General features: G+C 45.8%; 1 protein-coding gene across 4 annotated transcripts in view; it reads right to left on the bottom strand.

The window, feature by feature from the left end:
- The window catches only part of CENPK (centromere protein K), a 102,312-nt gene that overhangs the window by 73,809 nt on the left and 5,520 nt on the right, over positions 1 to 22,983 (bottom strand). For 2 of the 4 annotated variants that reach the window (XM_075932390.1, XM_075932391.1), the window contains exons 2-4: positions 10,362 to 10,388; positions 6,898 to 7,055; positions 178 to 315 (exon numbers count right to left, since the gene is read on the bottom strand). In XM_075932390.1, coding sequence (XP_075788505.1) covers positions 178 to 315; positions 6,898 to 7,011 — 252 coding nt within the window. In that variant the 5' untranslated portion in view covers positions 7,012 to 7,055; positions 10,362 to 10,388. Of the gene's footprint in view, positions 1 to 177; positions 316 to 5,976; positions 6,133 to 6,897; positions 7,056 to 10,361; positions 10,389 to 22,983 lie in introns of those variants that run through there. The other 2 variants (XM_075932392.1, XM_006117003.4) reach the window with 2 other exon arrangements.

Below are 22,983 nucleotides of genomic sequence, written 5' to 3'. Positions count from 1 at the left end.
TTTCATTTGCAGTATTGATAATTGTCTGTTTAAGATTAACAAAATGGTATGTAGTGTATCTCTCAGTGCCACTTACATTTTCTTTTTTGGTCTATATATTTTGTATTACCTTCTCCCACAGTCTTGTCTGAAAGAATACATACTTTTGAATATCAAATACAATGAACTTATGCATACCTCTTCCATCTGTCTCCATATCTCCTCACATTCATCTAAGAGTTCTTCTCTGGCATCTGCAGAACACACTATGTTACTGGTGATTGCTGGAGCGAGATCATGTTGGTACGAAGACATACGTTTTGCCAATTTCTCAGCCTATGAACAAGAAGAAAATAATGGTCATCATCATATGGAACTAAAATTAGAAAAGGATAATCATATCCATCAAAAACCAGCAAAAACTGTATAATTTCTCTTAATCCTTCAAGTAGCAGGCCTCATCTCCACATTCAGTTACACTGCCCAAAACTTCTAACTTTAATTAAAAGCAGTTAGCTCTATTAGGCTATGTCTACACTACAAGGTTATTTTGAAATAAGTAACTTCAAAATAACTCCCAAAATAAATATTTCAAAATAGTGAATACACACTACAAATCCCCATTGAAACAGCACAGATTTATATTGAAATAGCACGTCCACACTGATTGGAGCCTGTATCACATTTACAACTCCCCAGAAGCACTCCTGGCAGGGCATCAAGACAGCAGTCACTTCTTAGAGCTGCTTCCCATGACTCATGCTTAAAGGGGATCCTCTCTACAGCTGTGTCTCAGACTCTTCTCCATTTTGCCTACCTCCTCAAGAGACAGCAAACTCTCACTGTGTGTGTTGGTTGCCCTTGCGAATGCCATAACACTTCCACCGTGGAGCCACATCTGTTGCAAATCAGTGTCAGCCTCTTAGATTTGCTGCTGCAACTCCTGGTGCAGTTTATGCAGATTGCCCTCGAGGCGCTACAGGGCCACAACAACCAGCTTAGAATAGTGCACTGCCTCGCGCTGGCCCGTGCACTCCTCATACACCATAGCCCCTTCCACCCTCCCCTGCACACCATGCACCATTGCTTCTGGTGCCAGGAGACCAATTCCGACCAGTAGAACCGGATTGTCATGGAGCGGTGGAACGACCATCAGGGGCTCCAGAACTTGCGCATGCAGAAGGCCACCTTCCAGGAGCTCTGCAAGTGGCTGGCGCTGTCCTCCAGCGATGGGACTCCTGCATGCAATGTGCCATCCCCCTCCAGAAGCGTGTCACCATTGTCCTCTCAAAGCTCACCACGCCAGATACCTACTGCTCCGTCAGGAACCAGTTTGGGATGGGGAGATCAACCGTTGGGGCCATGGTCATGCAGGTTTCACTCTTTTACTATGTTACGAGGGTGGCAAAGCACTCCAGTGCCATGTTTCCCAATTTTTTTTGACCACGGAACCCTTTTAAATTCAGAAACCTTTCAAGGAACCCCTACTGCCAGGGAATAAGTTTGTCGAGCAAAATAAAACAAAAAAAACCCCACCACCCAAACACACAGACTGGGGAGCGGGCTTCCAGTACACCAAAATTAGTAGTCAATTAGTAGTAACAAGATGCTAAATACGGTCATGAGATCACCATTCATTTTAATTCAGCATATTTTAAATCAAAAATCATATTAAATATGTACAAAAAATAAAGCTATCAAATAATATTAATTATATTCACAGTTTTCAATGCAAAGAGTGGTTTTTCTTCTTTTCTTGGCAAATTCTTTTTATATTTGATTTAATACTAGAAAGTTGGATTCGCATATTTGGCGCAGCAGTCAGTCAATTTCTGTATTTCATTTTTGTTGCTGCATAATTCGAGAATCCAGTTTCACACAAGTATGTGCTGGCGAAGGGTACAGCTGACCAACTGCTTGTCTTGATAAAGATGAATATTCTTAACTTTGACATAAGCCACCCCAAAATGTAATCAGAGAAACTTCTTTAAATTTTTGTATTAATTAGCTGTCCAAAGTGATTTCAATTAGGTTTTCATAATCTTGTGTAGAAAAGCTGACTGGCTTTTCTGTTAAACTTAATGGATTTTGAATCCAGTTATTGTTGTCATTGATGGTTGGAAAATAATGATGTTCATGTATAAATCGCAGAGATGATCTGCAATGTCGCTGCAAATATCTTCATCAAATTTGCATTCATTTTCTTCAAGGAAATCATTCAGTGTTGGGAAACAATCCAAATTATTTTGTCCTACAGATGAGATCCAAAACTGTAGCTTCTGTGACAATGATAAAATTTTATCTTTCGCATTAAAAATATTTACATTCTTTCCTTGCAGCGACAGATTTACTTCATTAAGTTTTGTAAAGATGTCTGCAAGATACACAACTCTTGATAACCTAAAAAAGTTTGTTAAACGATCAGACAGTTGGAATTTGTGATCCAGCAAATATGTGGAGAGCTCATGATGCAACTCAAATAATCTAACCAGCACTTTGCCTCGCAATAGCTACTGGACTTCTGTATGTAGAAGCAGGGTTTTGTGCTGACTACCCATATCTTCAAACATAATTTTGAGCAGTCTTGATTGTAATGGTCGAGTTTTTATATCATTAATAATCTGTACTGCTTCGTCCAACACATTTTTAAGAGAGGGAGAAATATTCTTAACTACCAGAGCGTGTCTGTGGAGAATGTAATGACTGCTGGTGCAGTTTGGTGCTACATTATTTATTTGGCTACGTCTACATTGGCATCCCTTTCCGGAAAAGGGATGCTAATGAGACGAGTTGGAATTGCAAATCCGCGGGGGATTTAAATATCCCCCGTGGCATTTGCCTTTACATGGCTGCCGCTTTTTTCCGGTTTCGGGATAAGCGGAGAAAAGCGCCAGTCTAGATGCGATTCTCTGGAAAATAAGCCCTTTTCCAGAGGATTTCTTATTCCTACTTATTCCTTTCAAGTACGAATAAGAAATCCTCCGGAAAAGGGCTTATTTTCCGGAGAATCGCGTCTAGACTGGCGCTTTTCTCCTGCTTATCCCCAAGCCGGAAAAAAGCGGCAGCCATGTAAAGGCAAATGCCGTGGGGGATATTTAAATCCTCCGTGGATTTGCAATTCCGAAGTGTCTAATCTGCATCCCTTTTCCGGAAAAGGGGTGCAGTGTAGACACAGCCTTTGTGTTCAGCACCAGCCACTCTTCCTACCATTGCTTTTGCACCATCACTGCACACATCAACACATTTTTCCCAGCTTATTTGGCGTGTTTTCATAAAGTTATCGATACAATTGAATATAGTCTCACCAGTCATATTGGTTTGCAAAAATTCACATAAAAGTAAGTCTTCTTCAGTAGAACTATTAAAATCATAACGGACAAATACAAGCAAAACTGCAAGACCTGCAACGTCAGTGGATTTTCCTAATCATAATGCATATGCATCACATAAATACAGCTGAAAAATAAGCTCCTTCTCGATGTCAGCAGCCAGATCGTGAATACGATGTGTGACAGTATTGTTCGATAGTGGCACAGCCTCAACTTTTTGATGAGACTCCTGATCCAACATAACACATTACAATATCTTTTGCACATGGTTTTAAGAGTGATTCCCCAGTAGTGTGTGCTTCTCCAGCAAGTGATATACGATAGCAAACTTTGTAAGACGCCTCTGTTGCATTTTCATTATCAGATTTGGCAATTTTTGACATGAAGAGTTTACTTTTTTCAAGTGATTCAAGCTTCGGCTTAAAAAAAATTTGTCTTTATCTTTGTTTTCTGGATGATTTGTTTCAAAATATCTTCGCAATTTAGCAGGTACTAAACAACTATTAGATAATATTTTGTTGCACAGTATACACTCGGCACCTGGAGCAGCTTTATTTCCATTGCTTGTGAATCCAAATGACAAACAGTACTCACAACACCTGCGTTTCTTATTAGTCGGCTGTAATTTTTCATAATTAACTTGAACTGCCTCAGTATTTTCCTTGCTGGTTTCAGTAAAAATATTGGAGTTTGAAGTACTCACTTTTTTCTTTCAAATTCCTTCTTTTAACCAACGATCCATGGGGAATTTTGATATTAGCTTGAATTCTTAAAGTCACACACAACAGCTGCTGGTCCCGCTTCTCCCCGATCAACCCAACATTCCTCTCCCCCGTGCCCCGCTGCCTCTCTCCTTTTACCAAAGGACCTAGCAGCACCTACTAGGTCCCTTGGAAAAAGCAGAGTGGCAGCAGGGGATGGGAGAGAGGAATCTTGGGTTGATCGGGGAGAAGCAGGACAAGCAACTGTTACTCCTGCTAAGTCCGGTGGTAAAAGAAGAGCGGCAGCAGAGGATGGGAGGTGTCTGAAAGGGCAGTGGGGAACCAGAGAAGGAGCCAGCGTCTTTGTGCGCCAGGCTCCTCTCTATCTCTTTAAGGGCGGGAGAGGAGGGAGCGTTCGGGTTCTTGCAGAACCCTTACTTTCACTTCGTGGAACCCCAGGGTACCGTGGAGCACCATTTGGGAAACACTGCTCCAATGTGTTACCTAGGAAGGGTATGTGGAATCTCCCTTCCTAGAGGTTTTTCAGAGCCAGTTTCACAAAGCCCTGCCAGGGATGGGGGTAGCTGAAGTTAGTTCCTGCTTTGGGAAGGGACTTGGGTTTGGGGACCTCCCAAGGTCTCTTGTAATCCTATGATTCTACAGGTGGTAAAGGACATCAATGCCATCCTGCTATGCAGGATCACCTTGGGCAACGTGGACCACATTGTCGCTGCTTTTGCCGCCATAGGCTTCCCAAACTGCGCTGTGTGGGGCGGGGGCGGGGGCAGGGGGGGACAGGACAGGGCAGGGCAGGCCAGGCCATTGACAGCACAAACATCCCTGACCACCGGGCCTCAGACTTCATCAATAAGACAGGGTACTTTTTCATGGTCCTGCAGACCCTTGTGGACACAGGGCCTGATTCGCGGACATTTTTGTCAGGTGTTTGGGGAAGGCGCATGACGCCCACATCTTCAGAAACTCCAGCCTCTTTCAGAGGATTTACACCGGCACTCTTCCTCCCCTGACCGTACCACCAGCGTTGGAGACATGCCTATGTGCAGCATAGGCGACACAGCCTACTCTTTGCTCTCTTGGCTGATGAAGCCCTCCACAGGATATCTGGACGCAACCAAAAAACGCTTCAACACCTGGCTCAGCAGGTGCTACTTTGTCATGAAAGATGCCTTCAACTGCCTCAAAGAGAGATTTTAATGTCTCCTCACCCACCTGGACCTTGGAGGCCACAACATCCCCCTGTTGTGTGCTCCACAACCTTTGTGAAAACACAGGAGAGACTTTCCTACGGGGAGGGGAGCTGAGCAGCTAACCAAGGTTTATGAGCAGCTGTACACTGCTGCCATTTGGTGAGCACATCAGGGGGCTGTGTTTCTCTGGGAGGCCCTGAGAGAGTTTCAAACAAGGCTGGCTGAGAGACTCTCTCTTGGGGCCTCCCTACAAAGGGCCTCTGCATTGTCCCTTGTGCCTTTCCTCCCACGCCTTCCCTTCTCCCCACCCCACACAGACCAAATAAAAAAAGACTTTCTGGTTTGAGCACGAAACTCTCTGATTTTTCTTGGGGAATATATAACTAGGGAGGGACTGGAGAAAGAACCTGGGAGATGGGAAGAGGTGCAAGGAGGGGCTCAGTGACAGGGCTGGGACTGGTGCCTGCCTCAGGAGTCTCTGGATGACTCAGATGCCCAAGAGGTCCCACCGCCACATGTGTGTGGCCTTTGGTGGCCTCTGAAGGGGGCTAGGAAAAGAAACCAGGGAGGCGGGTGCAGAGGCAAGGAGCTGGGGGGGAGTTGGTAATGAGAGGTAGCTGCTGGACCACTTAATGGTGGCAATCAGGCACTCCACGGAGGCATGTGGAGCACATGGTCTTGTGCTGCCAGGACAGCTGCTCCCAGATGGTCTGCCTCAGCTCCCAGATATCACGGTGCACCTCGAGATCGGCGATCCACCTTTGGTGCTCCTGCTCAAAACTTCTGTTTAGGGCATGCAGGCAGTCCAGATGTTCCTGCAGCAGGTCCTCATGGGGTTGCTTGCGCCTACAGCTCTTGCAGAGCAGGAGGATGGCACAGGAGGCGTCAGAGGCACCAAACTTGCAGCTGGGTCAGCTGTGAAGATAAGTGAAAAGAGCAGTCATCCCAGGACACACTGTGCATGAAGCCTAGCCCGAAATCCGTGAGCCAACATTGAAGGTCTCAGTTCAGATGATGGTGATGTGCTTCAAGGAAGACCAGCAGGCACTTTCCTGCAGGGGCACGGATATCCCAGAGGAGCCTTGCCTTAAGCAGGCATGAGAGCATACCAGCCAGGCCAGGAGCCTGCAGGTGGGGGAGGTGGCTGGGGTGGCTCAGCTTCCCTTTATGCTACACACATTAGATCTGGCAGTGTCAGTGTCCCACAGAGAGTGGACTTCTATCCCTGCCCGCTGGAGGAGGGTGGGGGGGAAGGTGTTGAAGGAGGTAAGAGCAGCAGATGCCACTTTCCGGAGAGTGCTACTGGAGTCCCCTCCTCTTCTTCCCCTCAGCAGGTTCCCACACAAAGGATCTGTGTCCTCCACCTCACCATGCTTACTCAAGAGTGGATGCTGCATATGAGTGCAGGCATGACCATGTGTGGCACTGCTGCGTGTTCCCATGATTCTAAACCCCTTAGTGGTGGGAAGGTGTCCCAACATGGAGTCCTGATTAAGGCAGGCCTGTGAGAAGGAGCGAGGGGTTCCTATATGACAGCCTCATGGGGCTGTGTGCTTCGCACTGGAGCTCAATATGCACCCACGTGCACAGGCTGTTGTGCAAGAAGGCTGAGAGAGGAGCATGCAGCCTCTCACAGCCCACCGCCTCTTTCATGTGTCTAGGGAAAGTTATTGAACTCACCTCATCTGAGCCCTGGGAGACATCCTGGGAGGAGAGGGATGGGCTCCAGGGAGATGACCACTTCCTGGCTGGTGGGCATGGTGTCAGTGCTGGACTGCTCCTCCTCAACTTCATCCTTGTAATCCTCCCTCCACAGCCCTGTCTTCGTGGAGGCTGAACTGACATGGGGTTGGGGGTGGAGGGGAGGGAAGGAAAGGAAAGCAACTGACCCCCTTCCTGAGATGGCATCCAGCTGCATATAAAAATGGCAGGTCTCAGGTGCTGCCACAAAGTGGGAACTTTCCTCCCTGGCCCTGCTGTAGGACTGCCTCAGTTCTTTTATTTTCATTTGCACCTGGTCCTGGATTCGAGTGTGCCCCTTTTGGACCAGGCAGGTAGCCATCCGGATATAGACATCCATATTTGTGCACCTGGTGTGGAGATCCTAGAGGTTAGACTCCTCTCCCCAGACCGCGATGAGATCCAGGACCTCCGCACCAGTCCAGGCCAGAGCCCTCTTTCATCCCTGGCCAGGGGCTTCCGAACTAGCTGTAGCTGTGCTTGCAGCCATGGGGGGGTCTAAGAGGGAATGCTGAGGTCTGCCATGGAAACAGTAAAGGCAGTACAGGATGCTGCTGTGTGGCATGGGGGTAGCAGGTGCCACAAGCCCTTTCCCTTCTGCCTATAGATTTAAACCCTGCAGAAGAAGGGAAACGATAGAATTTTCAGGGGTGTGGCCAGAGTGCCCACTAGGGCAGCTGTGAGATGCCCGGAAGGCCAATTATTTTGAAATAACTACAGCTGTGTCTCCACACTAACTCTATTTTGAAATAGCAATTTCAAAATAGGTGTTATTCTTAATGGATTCAAAGGTTATTTTGAAATAACAAGCCCATTATTTTGAAATAACTTCAAAATAATAGGCTTGTGTGCACACTCACCTTGTTATTTCAAAATTACAGGAGTTATTTTGAAATAACTCTGTAGTGTAGACTAGGGACGTTAGCAAGTAGTCGAGTACCCAATAAGCACAAGCTTACCAGGCAGTCAACTGGAATATCAACTACTCACTTCCCCCCTCCCTTGCTGCTACTATGAGAGGCAGCAAGTGGGGGGAAAACAGGAGCTGGTGCTGGCAGGAGCCATCTTAAAAGCTGGTTCCTCCAGCACTGGCTCTGCTGCGCTGCCTGCCCCCTCCCTGCCTCCATTGCTTCTATCAGAGGCAGCGGGGAAGAATAAGGGAGGCTGTTGCCAGCACCTGGCACCACAAACGGGGGCTGGTGGACTCAGCAGAAGCCGGGACTGAGCAGTCCCAGCTCGTGCTGGCCCAGCAGCTCTTACTATATTTAAAATGCAGAGCTATAGCACAGGTGGCTGCCAGAGCCAGCACAAACGGGGACTGCTCAGTCCCAGCTCAAACTGGCTCCTAGAGCTACCCCCACTGTGGCTCAGCAGAATGGTCCTTATCGACTAATTGTATAAACAATACAAATTGTATCAACTACACAATTAGACAGATAACCACAATTTAACATCCCTAGTGAAGACACACCTTTAGGGAACCAGAATTTTAGAACAAAGTATTAATATGTTGTGGTTTCCTCAGAGACCTTTTTCACTTGGCTTATTCAGAATACTTTGTCAGTTCCAGGAGAATACTTCATCCAATTCTCTGGAATCCAAAAAACTGAGTTCATCTACAGTTTTCACCACTCTAATATCTTTATTTGGCATGCTGCACAGCTACACTGAGTAGATTAGAAACAATAGCATACCACTCCTCTGAAGTTACAAAGAAAATTTCTTTCCTTGTACCCATTTACACATTGTGTTTACTATACTCTGCACCACATGTGTGCAGCATACCTTATCCATGCATTTGCCACATTAGATCTAATCTCCAAATTCACCTTGTGCAGGGAATTATTTCCTTTTAAGCCGGCTTCCCCCCAGCACCAGCTCCTACCCACCCTTGTTGCCTCTGATTAGTCTTACTGATTAATCATCTATTCAACAACTTGTTGACATCCCTAATTCTAACTAGGAACGTTAACAGTTAACTGGTAAGCCTCACTCTTATAATTAACCTCTGGGGGTTATATCTGCTCCCTGCCCACGGAATATCTGTGGTGGGGGACGCTGCAGCTCTCTGCTCACCCCCATTTAAATAGTTAACTAAACACGATTTTGAATCCCTAATTCTAAAACAAAATTCCCATTTTTCATCAGTTGCTTTAAGTCACCTGTCCTCAAGTTTTCTTCTGTCTTCCATTGGGAGACTTTATTAATAAAAGGAGATGGTAACACCTACAGAAAGGTATTTTTTCTATCTCAGGATTAAAATAACCACACGTTGAACTGCTATAGTATTACAGAAAACAAGATTACTTGGACTCTGGATTCCCATAAAATCTACATATTTCATCTTTTAGTAATAAATATAGCAGCCACATAATTTTCAGGGCCAATAATACTGCAAAAGCACACATTCACCATACTAGAGAGTAATGTAATAGTCATATATGCTCTAGTAATTAAGAGACTGAGAAATATGCTAGTCTATTTCAGCAATATATGAAATCAGAATTGTTTCAGCCTGATAACAGACTTGAGGGGAAAGATTGAACTAGACTCAATTTGCCATCCAGAGTGACCTTGGGCACTTCAGATGTAACTAATTCTGTTAACTCCTATGCATATCTAACTTTGTGCACATGGAAATTCACAATAAACGCTGGTCTACACACAAAGTTACTACGCAAAGTGTTTGAAGGATTAAGGCCTTAATCTCTCTGCTTCAATTTCTCATTTGTAAAAGGGAAGCATTAATTAATTTACATGAAGTATTCATATATCACCATGAAACACCCAGTTAAAAAAAAATAGTGTCCTTATCACTCATTTTTCATTAATTTGTTTTCAGAGATTTTTATCAACAGAAAATAAGACATATTTAAATGAATGAAAATATGAACTTAGTCTTTTATAAAAAGATAAATAAAACAACTCATTATGCTGCTACAAAATGTCTAAAAACCGGGAGTGAAATTACTCAGTAAAACTCAGAGCAAAACTACTTCAATGGACACCAGTTCTTTTTCAAAAATACTTCAATGGATATGAGTTTTTAAAAAACCATATGGATTTAGTTTTCCCTACAAAGATCATTTAATAACTCAAAACTAATGAACGTAGATACTGAGATTTATTGTTCTCTCAGAAGGGTAAAAAATGCAATGGCAACATAAAAATATACATGGATTTAAAGTAATATGTTTTAAATGTATGATTTATAGGAACATTTATAAGAACATTAATATTATTTCCTATATCAGTAATCCAAGTTTTAAACCTGAACTACCTGATAGAAATTGCCTCTAATTTCTCCAACAAACACTTCTTTAAAATTAATTTTAAGTAGAATAGCCACAATATACTTACATTTAATAAAATTCCTAATAAATGAATCAAAAAAGTGCACATACCTCTTTTAAAAGCTCATCTTGTTTATCCTACAAGAAAAGCACAAAAAAGTTAAAGATTGACTACTAAATTTTTATAATATATCTATTTCTTTTACAATATATAGCTTGTGACAAAGCTAACAATTTCTGTGCTGCTTCATATAACATACACCTCCCTCCCTTTGGTTCAGCTAATTCAGTTCAAGTCTACATCCACACTACTTTAATAATTATTTAGGCCTAGATCCTCTATATTCCATGCAGGAAGACTTCTGTATCCAAGAAAAATAATGTTAGCTTCAGTGAGGCTGTTTAGGAACATAGGGATCACCCACACTGAATAACTTGCAGGACTGAAGGGGTGGGTTTCACTGGTTTCATACAAGCATATATTGTGAATCAGATTCAGAATTATATATTCTTATCCTGAATGCCAAAATGAAGGAAGATTATATGGGAGAAGTATTCTATGCCAGTCAGAAAGCAGTGGCAACAATTGAAATGAAGTACCAAGAACATTTTCAATTATGTTTTTAACTATGCAAGACATTTTAACATTGAACTATGCAAGACAATTCCCAAACTAGTTGTAGAATAGGAATATGAAAGTTTAATTGTGTAAATGGATAACTGATAAGGCTGGGCTTATCAATTAATGTTCACAGTTACACTCAAGCTCCTGTCCCACTCCTGGGGAGCTGGCTGCCATTGTATCAGAGGCAGCAGCCAGCTGTCAGGCAGCAGGCGGGACCCAGCTTAAAAGCCAGCTCCTGGTACACATGGGCTCCAGGGGAACTGGCTCGTTTACACGATCAACCAATGAACCTGGGCTCATCAGTTGATCTTAATGGTTACATATATACACACACACCCTTGCTGCCTCTGTATCAGAAGCGGGGGAGGGGGCAAGTGGTATCCAGTGTCCGTTGGAGGCAGCAGCACATACCAGTGGCTCCCCGCACACACCAGCTCCTGTGGAGCCACTTCCCTTCCCACACAGGCAGCAGTGCAGTGAGGGGAGGGGCTTGCATAAGCTGCGACTCGTGGGGAGCTAGCTTAAAAGCTGGTCCCCCTGAGCAATAGCTCCTGTGGAGCCACCAACCCCACTGCAGCCTCTGATAGCACTGCGAGGAGGGGGCAGACGGGATCCGGTAACTGTGGAGAGAGAGGGCTTTTACCCATCTATTGTCCATACTCGACCTAATGCCCTCATTCCCAATGCGGGTAACCATGTAACCGCCAGGTTTTTTCAGCGGATACACATTTACCTGGAGCAGCTCTCATCTGCGGTAGGTTTAGCTCAGGCATGCTGTGGTCAGGAGCGCTCCAGCCCAACTGGAGGAGCGCTGGTCCGTAGCAAGTGGCAGGTGTTCCTGCCCGCCCATGGTGTGCGGTGGTGCTCCAACAACGCCCCATTTAACTGGGTAAACAATTAAACTTAATGTTTAACAACTTAAGTTATTAAATGGGATTTTACATCCCCATTGACTACCCCCTGCATCAATGGGCAGCAGTCGATCCAGTGGTGATTGATTTATCACATCTAGTATAGGCACAATAAAGTGTCCACCTATTGCTACCTAAAATTTTAAAATAGATAAACCTATGTTATCTTCATGGAACAGTGCATGCTGTATCTGGATGTAGAATCCTTTTAAAATGGTTATATAAAAACTTTTCCTGCGGGATGACTGAGTGCTGCTATCCCTTCCCCCTCACCCACCTGGCCTCTTCTCTTAGTCCTGCCTCCCCATTGCTAACCCCATTAACTCAAAGGGTGAATGCCAAGGCAAAAAAGACACTGTGGCTGAAGTGACTGAGTAGCTAAACCCGGAGGGTAAGTCTCCTCTCATTCCTTGCCCATCCCAGAGGCCTCCCAGGCTACTGCAGCTGCTTACTCTAGAGAAGAGGAGCTCACCACCTTGCCCCAGGAAGCCAGTCCTGCAGTGCCCTGGGGTAGCTCTGATGACACGTGGTGGGGCACTGCCTGGGCGAAGCTCTCCAACTGGAGGGGTGTGTGTCTAACCCAGTGTACAGAGCTGCCAGCTCCATGCTGCCTCAGTCACTAAACCCCAGGAGCCTGCAGGGGCCAGCACTCAGCCCCTTCACAGGGCAGATCACGAGAGCCAAGTGGAGCCCACAGGAGATTAGCTAGTCCCCAGCACAGCACTGCCAACTCCACACTGCCTCAGCCACCAAACCTCAGCAGCCAGCAGGGGCCAGCACTTAGCACCTCCTCAGGGCGGATGGCAAGATCAAGTGGAGCCTGCAGGAGACCAGCTGGTTCTCAGCACAGCACTGCTAGCTCCACACTGTCTCAGCCACGAAACCCCAGCAGCATGCAGGGGCCAGCAGCCAGTCCCTCTGCAGGGCATATCACAAGAGACAAGCAGGGCCTACAAGACACCAGTTGGTTCCCAGTGCAATGGGACATTGCACCATGCCAAAGTGCCCCCAGCCCTACACTGCAGCAGCTGCCGCACATGATGCAAGTGGGAAGGGCAGAGCTGCCCAGGTGGTTGCAGAACTCTTAGAGCACTCCCCCCATGCTCAGAGATGCTGCCAGACACAACGCTTTCTAGATGTTGGTAGGTCATGAATAGGAACTGCAAAGAAGAGAGTCTGTCTTACCTGGAGAGCAAGGAAAGGGTTAAGCTAATTTGGAGATGCACCTGAGGGAGGGGGATTTGGGCATTCAGCCAATGAAATGCAGATAAGGAATTTCAAATGAGAGAGAGTTTTTCCCCCCTTTGTTTGGTGCAAGCGGCAGTTTTTCCCCAGGTAGCAGGAAAGATGGATTCTCCCAGGAACAGGCTCCTTGAAATGTGTAAGTAGGGAAATGGTTAGATAGTCCATCAGGTTTTTTTACTGTTTTCCTTGTCTGGGGGTTTGAAAATCGTGTCTAAAGTGGTTATTGTTTTTCTCTGTTCTTTTGTAACTAAGGATTACAGTCCAGTGATTCTATTTCATTCCATGGCTTTTAACAGACAGTCATTTGCCATGCTTGCAACAGTAGTCGTATTTTAATAATAGAAGTGTAAGGGGTTTTTTTTGTTTAGGTTAACTGGTATTAGTTGATTTTGTGTCCTTACACCTACGTAAGGTTTAAGGAAGTGAAACCATATTACCCAAGAAAAGCAGAGCTCTATTGTTCTCTGTGGATTATCCCAGTTTGTTTTCCCAACTCCAAGCAAAACGGGGGAGAACTTTGCCTCAGGGAAGAGATTCCAAGTGGTCTTGTCCCTGTAAGAAGGTTTATTTATTTTTATTTCTCTTTTTATTTGAATTGACACTTGATGGTGATGGCAGCTATTTTTTTTTCTTACAACTCAGGGCAACTGAGACCGGACAAGTTTGTCTCTGGGAGTCACAGAGGGTATGTCTACACTACCACCCTAGTTTGAACTAGGGTGGTAATGTAGGCAACCGGAGTTGCAAATGAAGCCCGGGATTTGAATTTCCTGGGCTTCATTTGCATCTTGCCGGGTGCCGCCATTTTTAAATGTCCACTAGTGCGGACTCCATGCCGCGCGGCTACACGCGGCACGGACATTTAAAAATGGCGGCGCCCAGCAAGATGCAAATGAAGCCCGGGAAATTCAAATCCCGGGCTTCATTTGCAACTCCGGTTGCCTACATTACCACCCTAGTTCGAACTAGGGTGGTAGTGTAGACATACCCAAAGATAGGTTCTTACAGAGTTTATTCTGCTATCCGATCCCCAGATCTACACTCTAAGTGCCAGATTGGGGAATTGAGCTGTGACATGGTGAGAGACAGTGGTGGACGGGTCGGGGGAAGATGATTCCCAAGGCACTGCAGAAACTCGGCCATGTGGCAGTACTTCACATGAGTTCCGCAAGGGTCCCAGCAAGTACTGGGTATTCAGAGCCAACCGGACTAGGAGCTACTGCCTTTCTCTCTAAAGCTCTCCTAGGACAAAACAGGCCAGCATCTGCTTTAATGGTTTAGTTTCCTCACTTCCCTGCATTTACGGTGCCACAATAGTTCCTCTTAAAACAGTAGTTTTCAAACTTTTTGGACCATGGACCACCTGGATCGATGCAAACCTTTCTGTGGACTGCTAGTTAATGGAAACTGTTAATTACATAATTACACCTGAGCCATTTTGCTAGTAATGGATCTAGGGAGATTCGTTTAATTTAAGCACTTTAACTTTCTCATGTTATCTTATCAAACTTCATTTAAAATAAAATAAAGTATTAATGTATGTCCAACCCAAAAGGTTTCAATGTTTTCTTTATTTATGGCAGGCATGGGGGAACCTTTTTTGTGGCAGGGGCCACCGAACCACAGAAAAATCAGTTGGGGACCACACAGATGAGAAACAAAACAAAACAAAAAATCCCCCAAAAACCCACTCCGTCAAAAAAAACAACCCTCACTGATGTAGCTCCCAACTGAGATATCTTGCTCCTCTGGCGCTCTAGTTCTATGAGGTATGGGGAAGGAAAGGGACAGGAAGGACTGAGTTTCAGGGCCTCCCATAAAGCCATATTTACTTTTCTGAGTTAGATTTTATGGACCCTCCTTAGGCTCTGCGGTAGGGACAAAAATGAGGGGTTCAGTGTGCAGAAAGGACTGCCAGTGAGTGGGATAGGAACAGGATGCAGGATATGTGAGGTGCAAAGTGGGTGAGGGTGCAAGTTCTGGGTGGGAGGTAGGGCGCAGAAGCAGGCTGGGAATAGGGTGTCTGGCCGGGGGGAAAGTGTAGGAGAAAGGGTGATTGCAAGAGCAGGGTGGGGGTAGGGTGTCTAGCCAGGAGAGAGGATGCAGAATCTGGCCAGGTTAAAGCTGGGGGGCAGACTGGTTGAGAGGGTTCAGGGAGATGGGGGCAGGGTGCCCCCCAGAATAGGGCTGGGGTCAAGGTGGCTGGGGGGGGGGGGGGGGAAGGGAGGTCTGGGAAATGGAGGGGCAGGAAGCCTGGAAGCAGTGCAGCAAGGCAGGGGTGAGTGGGTAGGTGACCCTAGGATGTCCAGCTCTGCCGAGGATGGGGTCCTGCAAGGGTCCATTCCACGGCAACCTTGGGAGCTAATCAGACCTTCCCCCCAGACTAAGACCCCATGGGTTCAAAGCCCTGAATGGCCCCAAGCCCCAACCTGCCTCCTGCGTGTGCAGGGTCCTCAATCCCAGCGTCACCTCCTCTCACCGCTGCCAGGCGTGGCGCAGGCCAACTTGCTGCCAGAGAAGGGAGGGAGTGGTGCCGGCTGCTCGCACGAGAGCCGACTCTGCCTGACCAAGCACCGCACATCCCAACCTGCTGCCTGCTCCATGGGAGCAACCATACACACTCTTATCATGGTGGCAGAGCTCCCCCACATGTGGCCTGTGTGGGGATGTGTGAGTTTGCTGTCTGTTAGCTGTAGCCCACTCCCCCTCTCTTAGCTGCAGTCCTGTTATATAGAATAAAAGTGACTAAGAAAATAAATGTGGTTAAGCTAGTTCCTGTATTGCTGAAGTAGTGGAAAAGTCCCAATAACATTAGACCTTGCTTAAGAATCTGCCATCGCTCTGATAAATTGATTGCATCCATGCTTATGAATATGTATGTACCATTAAAGAATGAGTGAGGAAGTGTGAATGAGAAACATCCAGTCACAAGGCTGTCCGGTATCTGTTACCTTTTAAAGGCAAGAAAGGATCCTGCAAAGTGTTTAAATTAACATGACAAGAAGGCAGGTGGAAGTCTCTCTCTCTCAGACAAGATGTAACAGCACACCAAGCCCAGGGATGGCCCGGAAGAAGTAGAGCCCTCCCGCAGATCCATATAGAACTCCAAGGATCCTCAATGCCTTCACAGCCGGCTTCTGGGAAGCTGTTGTCTGGCTAGCATTCCAGCCACCTACCAGATCAAAAGTAATCTATGCCAAACTTGCAGTCTGCCTCTACCCTACGAACATGAATGCAGCATGTGTGTTTGTGTGAGTATCATCTTACCATTAAGAAATGTACTAATAAACAAAACTCAATCATTCTCGAGTTCATGCTTCGTTCAAGGAATAAACTTAGCTGGCCCAAGGGGGATAAACTGGAGGCCAATTTCATTTCAGATAACTCAGCACAAAGTGACCCAATGTTGTTCCCATTACTGTTTCCCGGAGGTGATCTTGGGTGGTCTTACGTGCTGCTTGAAGCGGAGAACTCTTCGAAAAAAGCTGTACGGTACTACAGCTATCATCAGGCTATTCATCTGAATGGGCAGTTCAGTCTGTTGCTCACATAGGGTTGTCTCACATGCACTCAACACCTACTTGAAAGTGGAATCTCAGTGTCTTGCTTACTTGCACTTCAACCAGAACCAACTGCATATTGAGAGCATACAAGGGTTGATGGATCACACAGCCAACAGTAGAGCAAACACCTCCAACTCCGTGCATATCAGTAACAGTATTATTCCGCTGTTGTCCTTTGGGGGCAGTCCCAGGGCCACGCAACAGCTCTACCACTATGCAATGGCCATATCCTAGTACATCAGTCGTCCGGATTTGTTTGTTACCATGACTTGTAACCTAAATGGCCTGAAATATACCGATGTCTGCAAAAGATGCTGCCTAATAGAACTGTGAATGACGTTCCATATTTCACTGCCTGCGTATGCTATCAACAGTGTTTGTATTTGGTCAAAGAACTCAATACCATCTTCGGTTCAATTAGGGCCTACATGTACACCACAGAGTTTCAGAAGAGGGACCTGTCTCACATGCACCTGTTGGTGAGACTGAACCAAAAACTTTTGACAGTGGTAGTTCTTACTACCAACTATCTCTCTGGCTTGGGAGTGGAGACTCCAAACTTCCCCTCCCCTTTGGGAGAGAGGCTGGGAGCAGTACAGGCACCAAAGGAGCTACCAGTGTCCTCCTTTCCAACCTACTGCTACCAGGCATGAAGGGCAGCTGTCCCAGCTGCTGGGGCCAAGCGCTGCATGATGGGCAGCTGCCCCTGAGACCCCATTCTCCTCCCTCCCTGACAAAAGGAGAAAGGAGGACACCAGCATCTCCTCCGGTGCCTGTACTGCTCCCAGCCCCGAGAAGGGAGGGGAAGCTTGAAGCCTCCACTCCCAAGCCAGAGATAGTTGGTGGTAAGAACACATTTATCTGTGCTGAGATTCCCAATCTGTTCCCAAAGCTGTTCATCGAGGCCTGGCAGCTCTTAATACATTTATAAAGCACAAGCACAGTGGAGTGGTGGAGACTGGGCGCAAGCTCGTGCCCACTCCCGCCATGCTCCCCTGCCCTGCCGCAGATGGTGCTGGGGGACGACCAGCTTTTAAGCTGGCTCCCCCCAGCACTGGCTCCTGCTCTCCCCCACTTGCTGCCTCTCTCTGATAGAGGCAGCAAAGGGAGAGGGGAGAACAACTAGTCAAGTCACTAGTCAACTATCCAATAAGCATATGCTTATCAGATAGTCGAATAGTCCAGTAATTCCCAAACTTTTTTATACCGCGGACTGGCAAACATATTAAAAAACTGTTAGCGGACTGGCCCTGAAATATGTGCATACGCAGTATGGTAATTAATGTAATTGCATATTCATTATGGTAATTTTTGTCCATGGTATATTAGGCAAATCAAAGAAGGGGGGACAAGATGGTTAACAAGAATTTGAGAAACTGCTGCATACACACATTTTAAAAAACAAATAAAATAGTTGCTAACATTTGTTAAAGAGTATTCTCCAGACCAAACCTCTGGCCTCAACTGCACCAGAATTAAAAAGGCAGTAGTTAACAGGTCTGGCAGTGCTGACACATTCATATTTTCCTATGCACTTAATAATGCATAATAATATTGTGTACGTGCGCTGGCTGGGAGCAGTAGAGGCCAGGGGGAGGCTCCCGCCGAGCAGGGAAGGAGAATGGAGTTACAGGGGCAGCTGCCCAACACGTAGCACTTGGCCCCTTCATGCCTGGTAGCAGTAGTGGGGAAAAGAGGACACCAGCAGCTTCTCCAGTGCCTGTACTGCTCCCAGCGATAGTTGGTGGTAAGAACTACCATTTCCACAGCAGATACCCAACAGTAGTTTTAGGACTAGGAAGTGTGGGAGGGAGTGCAGGCAGGAGACAAGGATATAGGAAGTAGAGAATGACCCCTGAGAGACCAACTCTTTCAAACGGAAAATGAAAACGAGGTGGCATATTTGAGCTACTGACTCAAAAGAGCCATTTCACCACTGGATACTTTTGCCTAGTTCCTGATAGATTTCTAAATGGAATTCATGTTTCTTGAACAGTTATGCACGGAGGCATAAAGAATGTACAAGTACCCCCATACCACATATGTCTGGTCCCTTGAATACCATGGAGTGCAGCACAATGACAACCACGACTCTTCTAGCTCATCTGTTGTTATAGAGTTACTAAGTTTTTAAGAGAATTCAATTTGTATTTTTTGTCATTTCAACTGATAATATCAATGGTTGGCCTTTTTTAAATTTTTTATTAATTTAAATTTCCATGGCTGTGAAAAATTATGATGTTAAGCATTTTTAAATTTGTATTCATTTAAATATTCACAGATGCACAAAATATGGGGATCAGAATAATTTAATGACAGTAGACACGGAGAGTCAAAGTTAAAGCTTTATAACTATTAAAACACAAGTTGTCAACATCACATGGGGGCAAAAATATTCAAAACAAATATCCACAAATACAACACTAATAAGCTGTCAAGTAGCATTTGTCTTACTTTGCCGAGTGCTACATTACAGTCCAATCATTATCATTGGAAATATTTTTGTTCATTTGTGTGTAAATAGTGAACTTGATGTCTATCGACATTTACCAATTAAAAAAAACCCACATCCTTCTAACCATAAGTATTATACTTCCTTGCCTTCCTGTGTGTTTGGATTATCTCTATTAAAAGCATTTCCTCCGGTGAGATAAACAAACCATTTCTCAGTTCTGCTGCATATAAATCTACAATTATTAGAAAGATAACACCCCGATCAGCAGGGCAAATCTGGTGGTACAGAACAGAACGCCGCACCAGCAAGATATTTATAGCTGGTACAGCATACTAGAATGAGACGCAGACGAATGTAGAGCTGCTGGATGGCCCCATGCTGACAATTCCCCAGGTGTAGCTGTACTGCTCCCAGTCCTTCACAGGGTCTCCTCCATCAGAATGGCAGCCAACCCCACCATGGGACAGGATGGAGATGTTGGGCTAGAGGCAGTATAGCCATGCCAGAGAAGCGGAGGGCATGGGGCCACGCAGAGGCTCCATGTTCTGCTCCTTTCTCTGCTATGGTTCCTGGGTCCTGAGAACTGCAGCAGGAAAAGGAGCAGAACCCCCAGACCCTCTGCCCTTCCACAGAACTGCATCTGCTCAGGTTCCCAGCAGCAGCCCTATCTTGTGTGGGTGGGGCTGGGAGCAGTACAGGCACCGGAGATGTTGCTGATGTCCTCCTTTCTACACTGCTGTTTCCAGGCGGCTGGGGCAGCCACGTTCCACGCAGTCCCAGCTGCTGGAGATGGAACCGGGGCTACAGTGAAGCTGCTCCAGCAGGGACAGCCTCACCACAACCCAGCTCCAGCACATCTGGCTGCCCACAGTGCCACTCACCCTGCTGATTTGTAGGGAAGTGGGGGGAAAAGAGAATTTTCTGTACACGCCTTATGGGGAAACCCAAGGGGAGAAGCTCATTAGCAGCTGGGGACATAATTTACCACAGCCCAGCAGGCAGGGGTTCACAGCCTGTTGCTAGCCCACGGACCAGCAGTTGGGAACCGCTGGACTAGTTGACTAGTTCTTTACATCCCTAGTTATATGGGAGAAATTCAAAGCAGTCCTCTCTGAGGATGGTACAGAGTACAAGGCCTTACTGTACATTCAGAATCTGTTAGAAAAAGGATATTCTATGAAACACTTTGGCTTACTGACACCACTTACAAGAAACTGCTGTTGAAGAGGATGATGTTTCTCTGGGTGAACATAAATGACTATATGAGATGACACTTTTGCAGCAAAGGAGAACAGAGAGACGCCTTTGATTATATCATTCGACATATGACAACACTCACAACTGCTTCTTCATCGATGAGCCAGGAGGCACTGGTAAGACTTTCTTATACCAGTGCCTGATCCATAGCCACAGACACCAATAAAAAAAATGGCATCAATTGCCTTGACTAGGATCACTGCTATGTTGCTTCTCAATGGGAGTACAGCGCTCAAGACCTTCAATCTGCCATTAAATATTGAGAATGATTCCTGGCTCAGCTGGACAAAAGCATTAAAGCTTCAGCTGATGCATATTGACTGCTTCATATAGGACAAAGCCTCCATGATACCATCCGCTGCACTGAATGCCATAAATCTCGGAGAGCATGGTCTATGTAGACAGCCAGACATGCTGTTCAGAGGAAAAACTATGCTACTTGGTAGGGATTTCCAACAAGAAAGAAGGGGGGATGCCATCAGTTCATCAATGTACGCCTCAAGGCAGTAAACTGTAGCCCTGTTTTAACAGGAATACAAGAGCGAACAATGATGTAGTCTCCTTCTCTCACTGACTGCTATCCATTGGCCATGAAGATGTGAAGAAATTGGTAGTAGATGATGACTTATACTGCAAAGATATGGTTGCTCAGATGTATCCACACGGTGTCAGCACCAAGGTGATGAGAAAGCAGGCAATCTTGGTGGGTTGTAATGAAGAGATTAACAAATTGAACTTGCAAATATTGGACAAAATTTCCAGTGATTCATCTGTGAGGGTACTGACTTTGTTCAGTGTCTGGGAATTGATGCTACTGAGGTTGTTCACAAGAGTGATCAGTTACAGTATCCTGTAGAACGCTTGGCTGAGATGACTCCATCTGGTATGCCTCAACAGCTGATCTTGAAGGAGGGTGCCATTGTTATGCTTCCGTGGAACCTCTGTATATCTGACAGTTTCTGCAATGGAACACGTCTAGTAGTCACGTCTATGTCCAGACATGTACTCTGTTGCCAGATAATAACTGGCGACAAAACTGGAGAAATAGTGTATATCCCACATATACGGTTGGATACCTGTGCCAATGTCGACATGCCATTCATCCTGCAGCGGATCCAGTTCCTAGTGTAGTTGGCCTGCACCATGACAATTAACAAACCCCGGACACAAGAGCTTCAACTGTGTTGGCCTGTATATAAATGCTCACAATGGACTATTCAGACACAGCCAGCTCTATATAGCTCTGTCTCTGTGTAGAAGCTGACAGTGTATCAAAATATTCAGTAATGGCAGTTGAGAAATCATAAATGTAGTATTTTATGGAGTACTGTTAAATATAACATGTGAACAATATACCCATTAATGGTTTTTTTCAATATAGCTTCATTTGTTCACTTTTCTATAGTGTGAGGTTAACAGGCTCTCTAGCTGTGAAACTGGCCACGCAGTGGGGGGTTGATGAACGTAGTGAGCAGTGGTCATAGGAAGGGCTGGTGGAGGACTCCATCCTGCTGCACCACAGGTAGGAGGGGAGACTATGATCCAGCTGCAGTGGATAAAAGGGGGTTGGGCGAGTGTAGTGAGCAGGGGGACACAGCCTTCTAGTAATGTTTAACCAATTAAACGAGAAGATGGGGCAGGTGAGTGCCCCATCCCACTTGGTCTCAAGTGGCACCACGGCAGCTCGGCTTGAGTACACCCATGGGGATGGAGCATCCCCCTGCCCACAGCAGGTGGGGTGATGCACCAGCACCCACCAGTTAAGCATTCACATCCTTATGATCACCCCATCTCAAAAAAGCATTATGTATTTAAACAAAGGTCAAAAAACATGGGGATTGATTAAAGGCCTAGAAAAAACTCTCCTTTGAAAAAAACTGAAGACTGTAATTGTTTACCTCAGAGAGGAGATGAACAAGAGAGCTCCAATGCAAATATGTAAAACAGTGAATGGTACAGCAAAGGTAGATCAGGAAGTTCTGCTCTCCCTATCATAACATTAGGAGTTATAATTAGCAACAATCAAAATATTGGAAAAGATTATCAAGATTCATACTTCAGAGTTTACACCAATCTCTATTAGAGATCGGAATTAAGGATGTTAAGAGGCAGGCTATTCGCTAATCGCATAGATGATACATTTTTATGGACTACACAATTAGTCAATAAAATGAAGTCTTGCTCAGTCCCAGCTCACAACAAGCCCTGGAGTTACTTATTTGAGCTGCAGCGAGGGTAAGAGCTGGACACACTAGGGATGTTATATATTGATTAATTGAATAGTCGATTAACCTCATGAATTTTTATCGGTTAGTCAACTATTCTATAGTCCCGGGGTTGAGGTCCGTAGCCACTGTATCAGAGGCAACGTGGGGTGCCAGGCAGGAGTTGGTCCACGAGGGAAAACAGTTTAAAAACCAGCTCCCCGAGGGAAGACCACAAGGGAAGACAGTATGGACCAGCTGTTTGTCACCCAGTGGTGCTGCCTCTGATAAAGAGGCAAGAGCGTGGGGTGGCAGCAGCCCCCATCTAAGGGGGAGAAGGTTGAGCTCCTGGACTGAGTGCAAGCTGGAACTGAGCCGGGCTGCCTGCCCACTTGGCTCCTAATACACTTTAAATGCAGAGCCTCAGCAGAGGTAGGTTCTAGATCTGGAATGAGCCAGAACTGAGCCAGGCT

This window comes from Pelodiscus sinensis, chromosome 6 (genome assembly GCF_049634645.1).
Source record: "Pelodiscus sinensis isolate JC-2024 chromosome 6, ASM4963464v1, whole genome shotgun sequence".
Lineage (NCBI taxonomy): Eukaryota > Metazoa > Chordata > Testudines > Trionychidae > Pelodiscus > Pelodiscus sinensis.
Note: the sequence above shows the minus strand (reverse complement) of the source record. Positions and strands in the feature narration are given on the sequence as shown.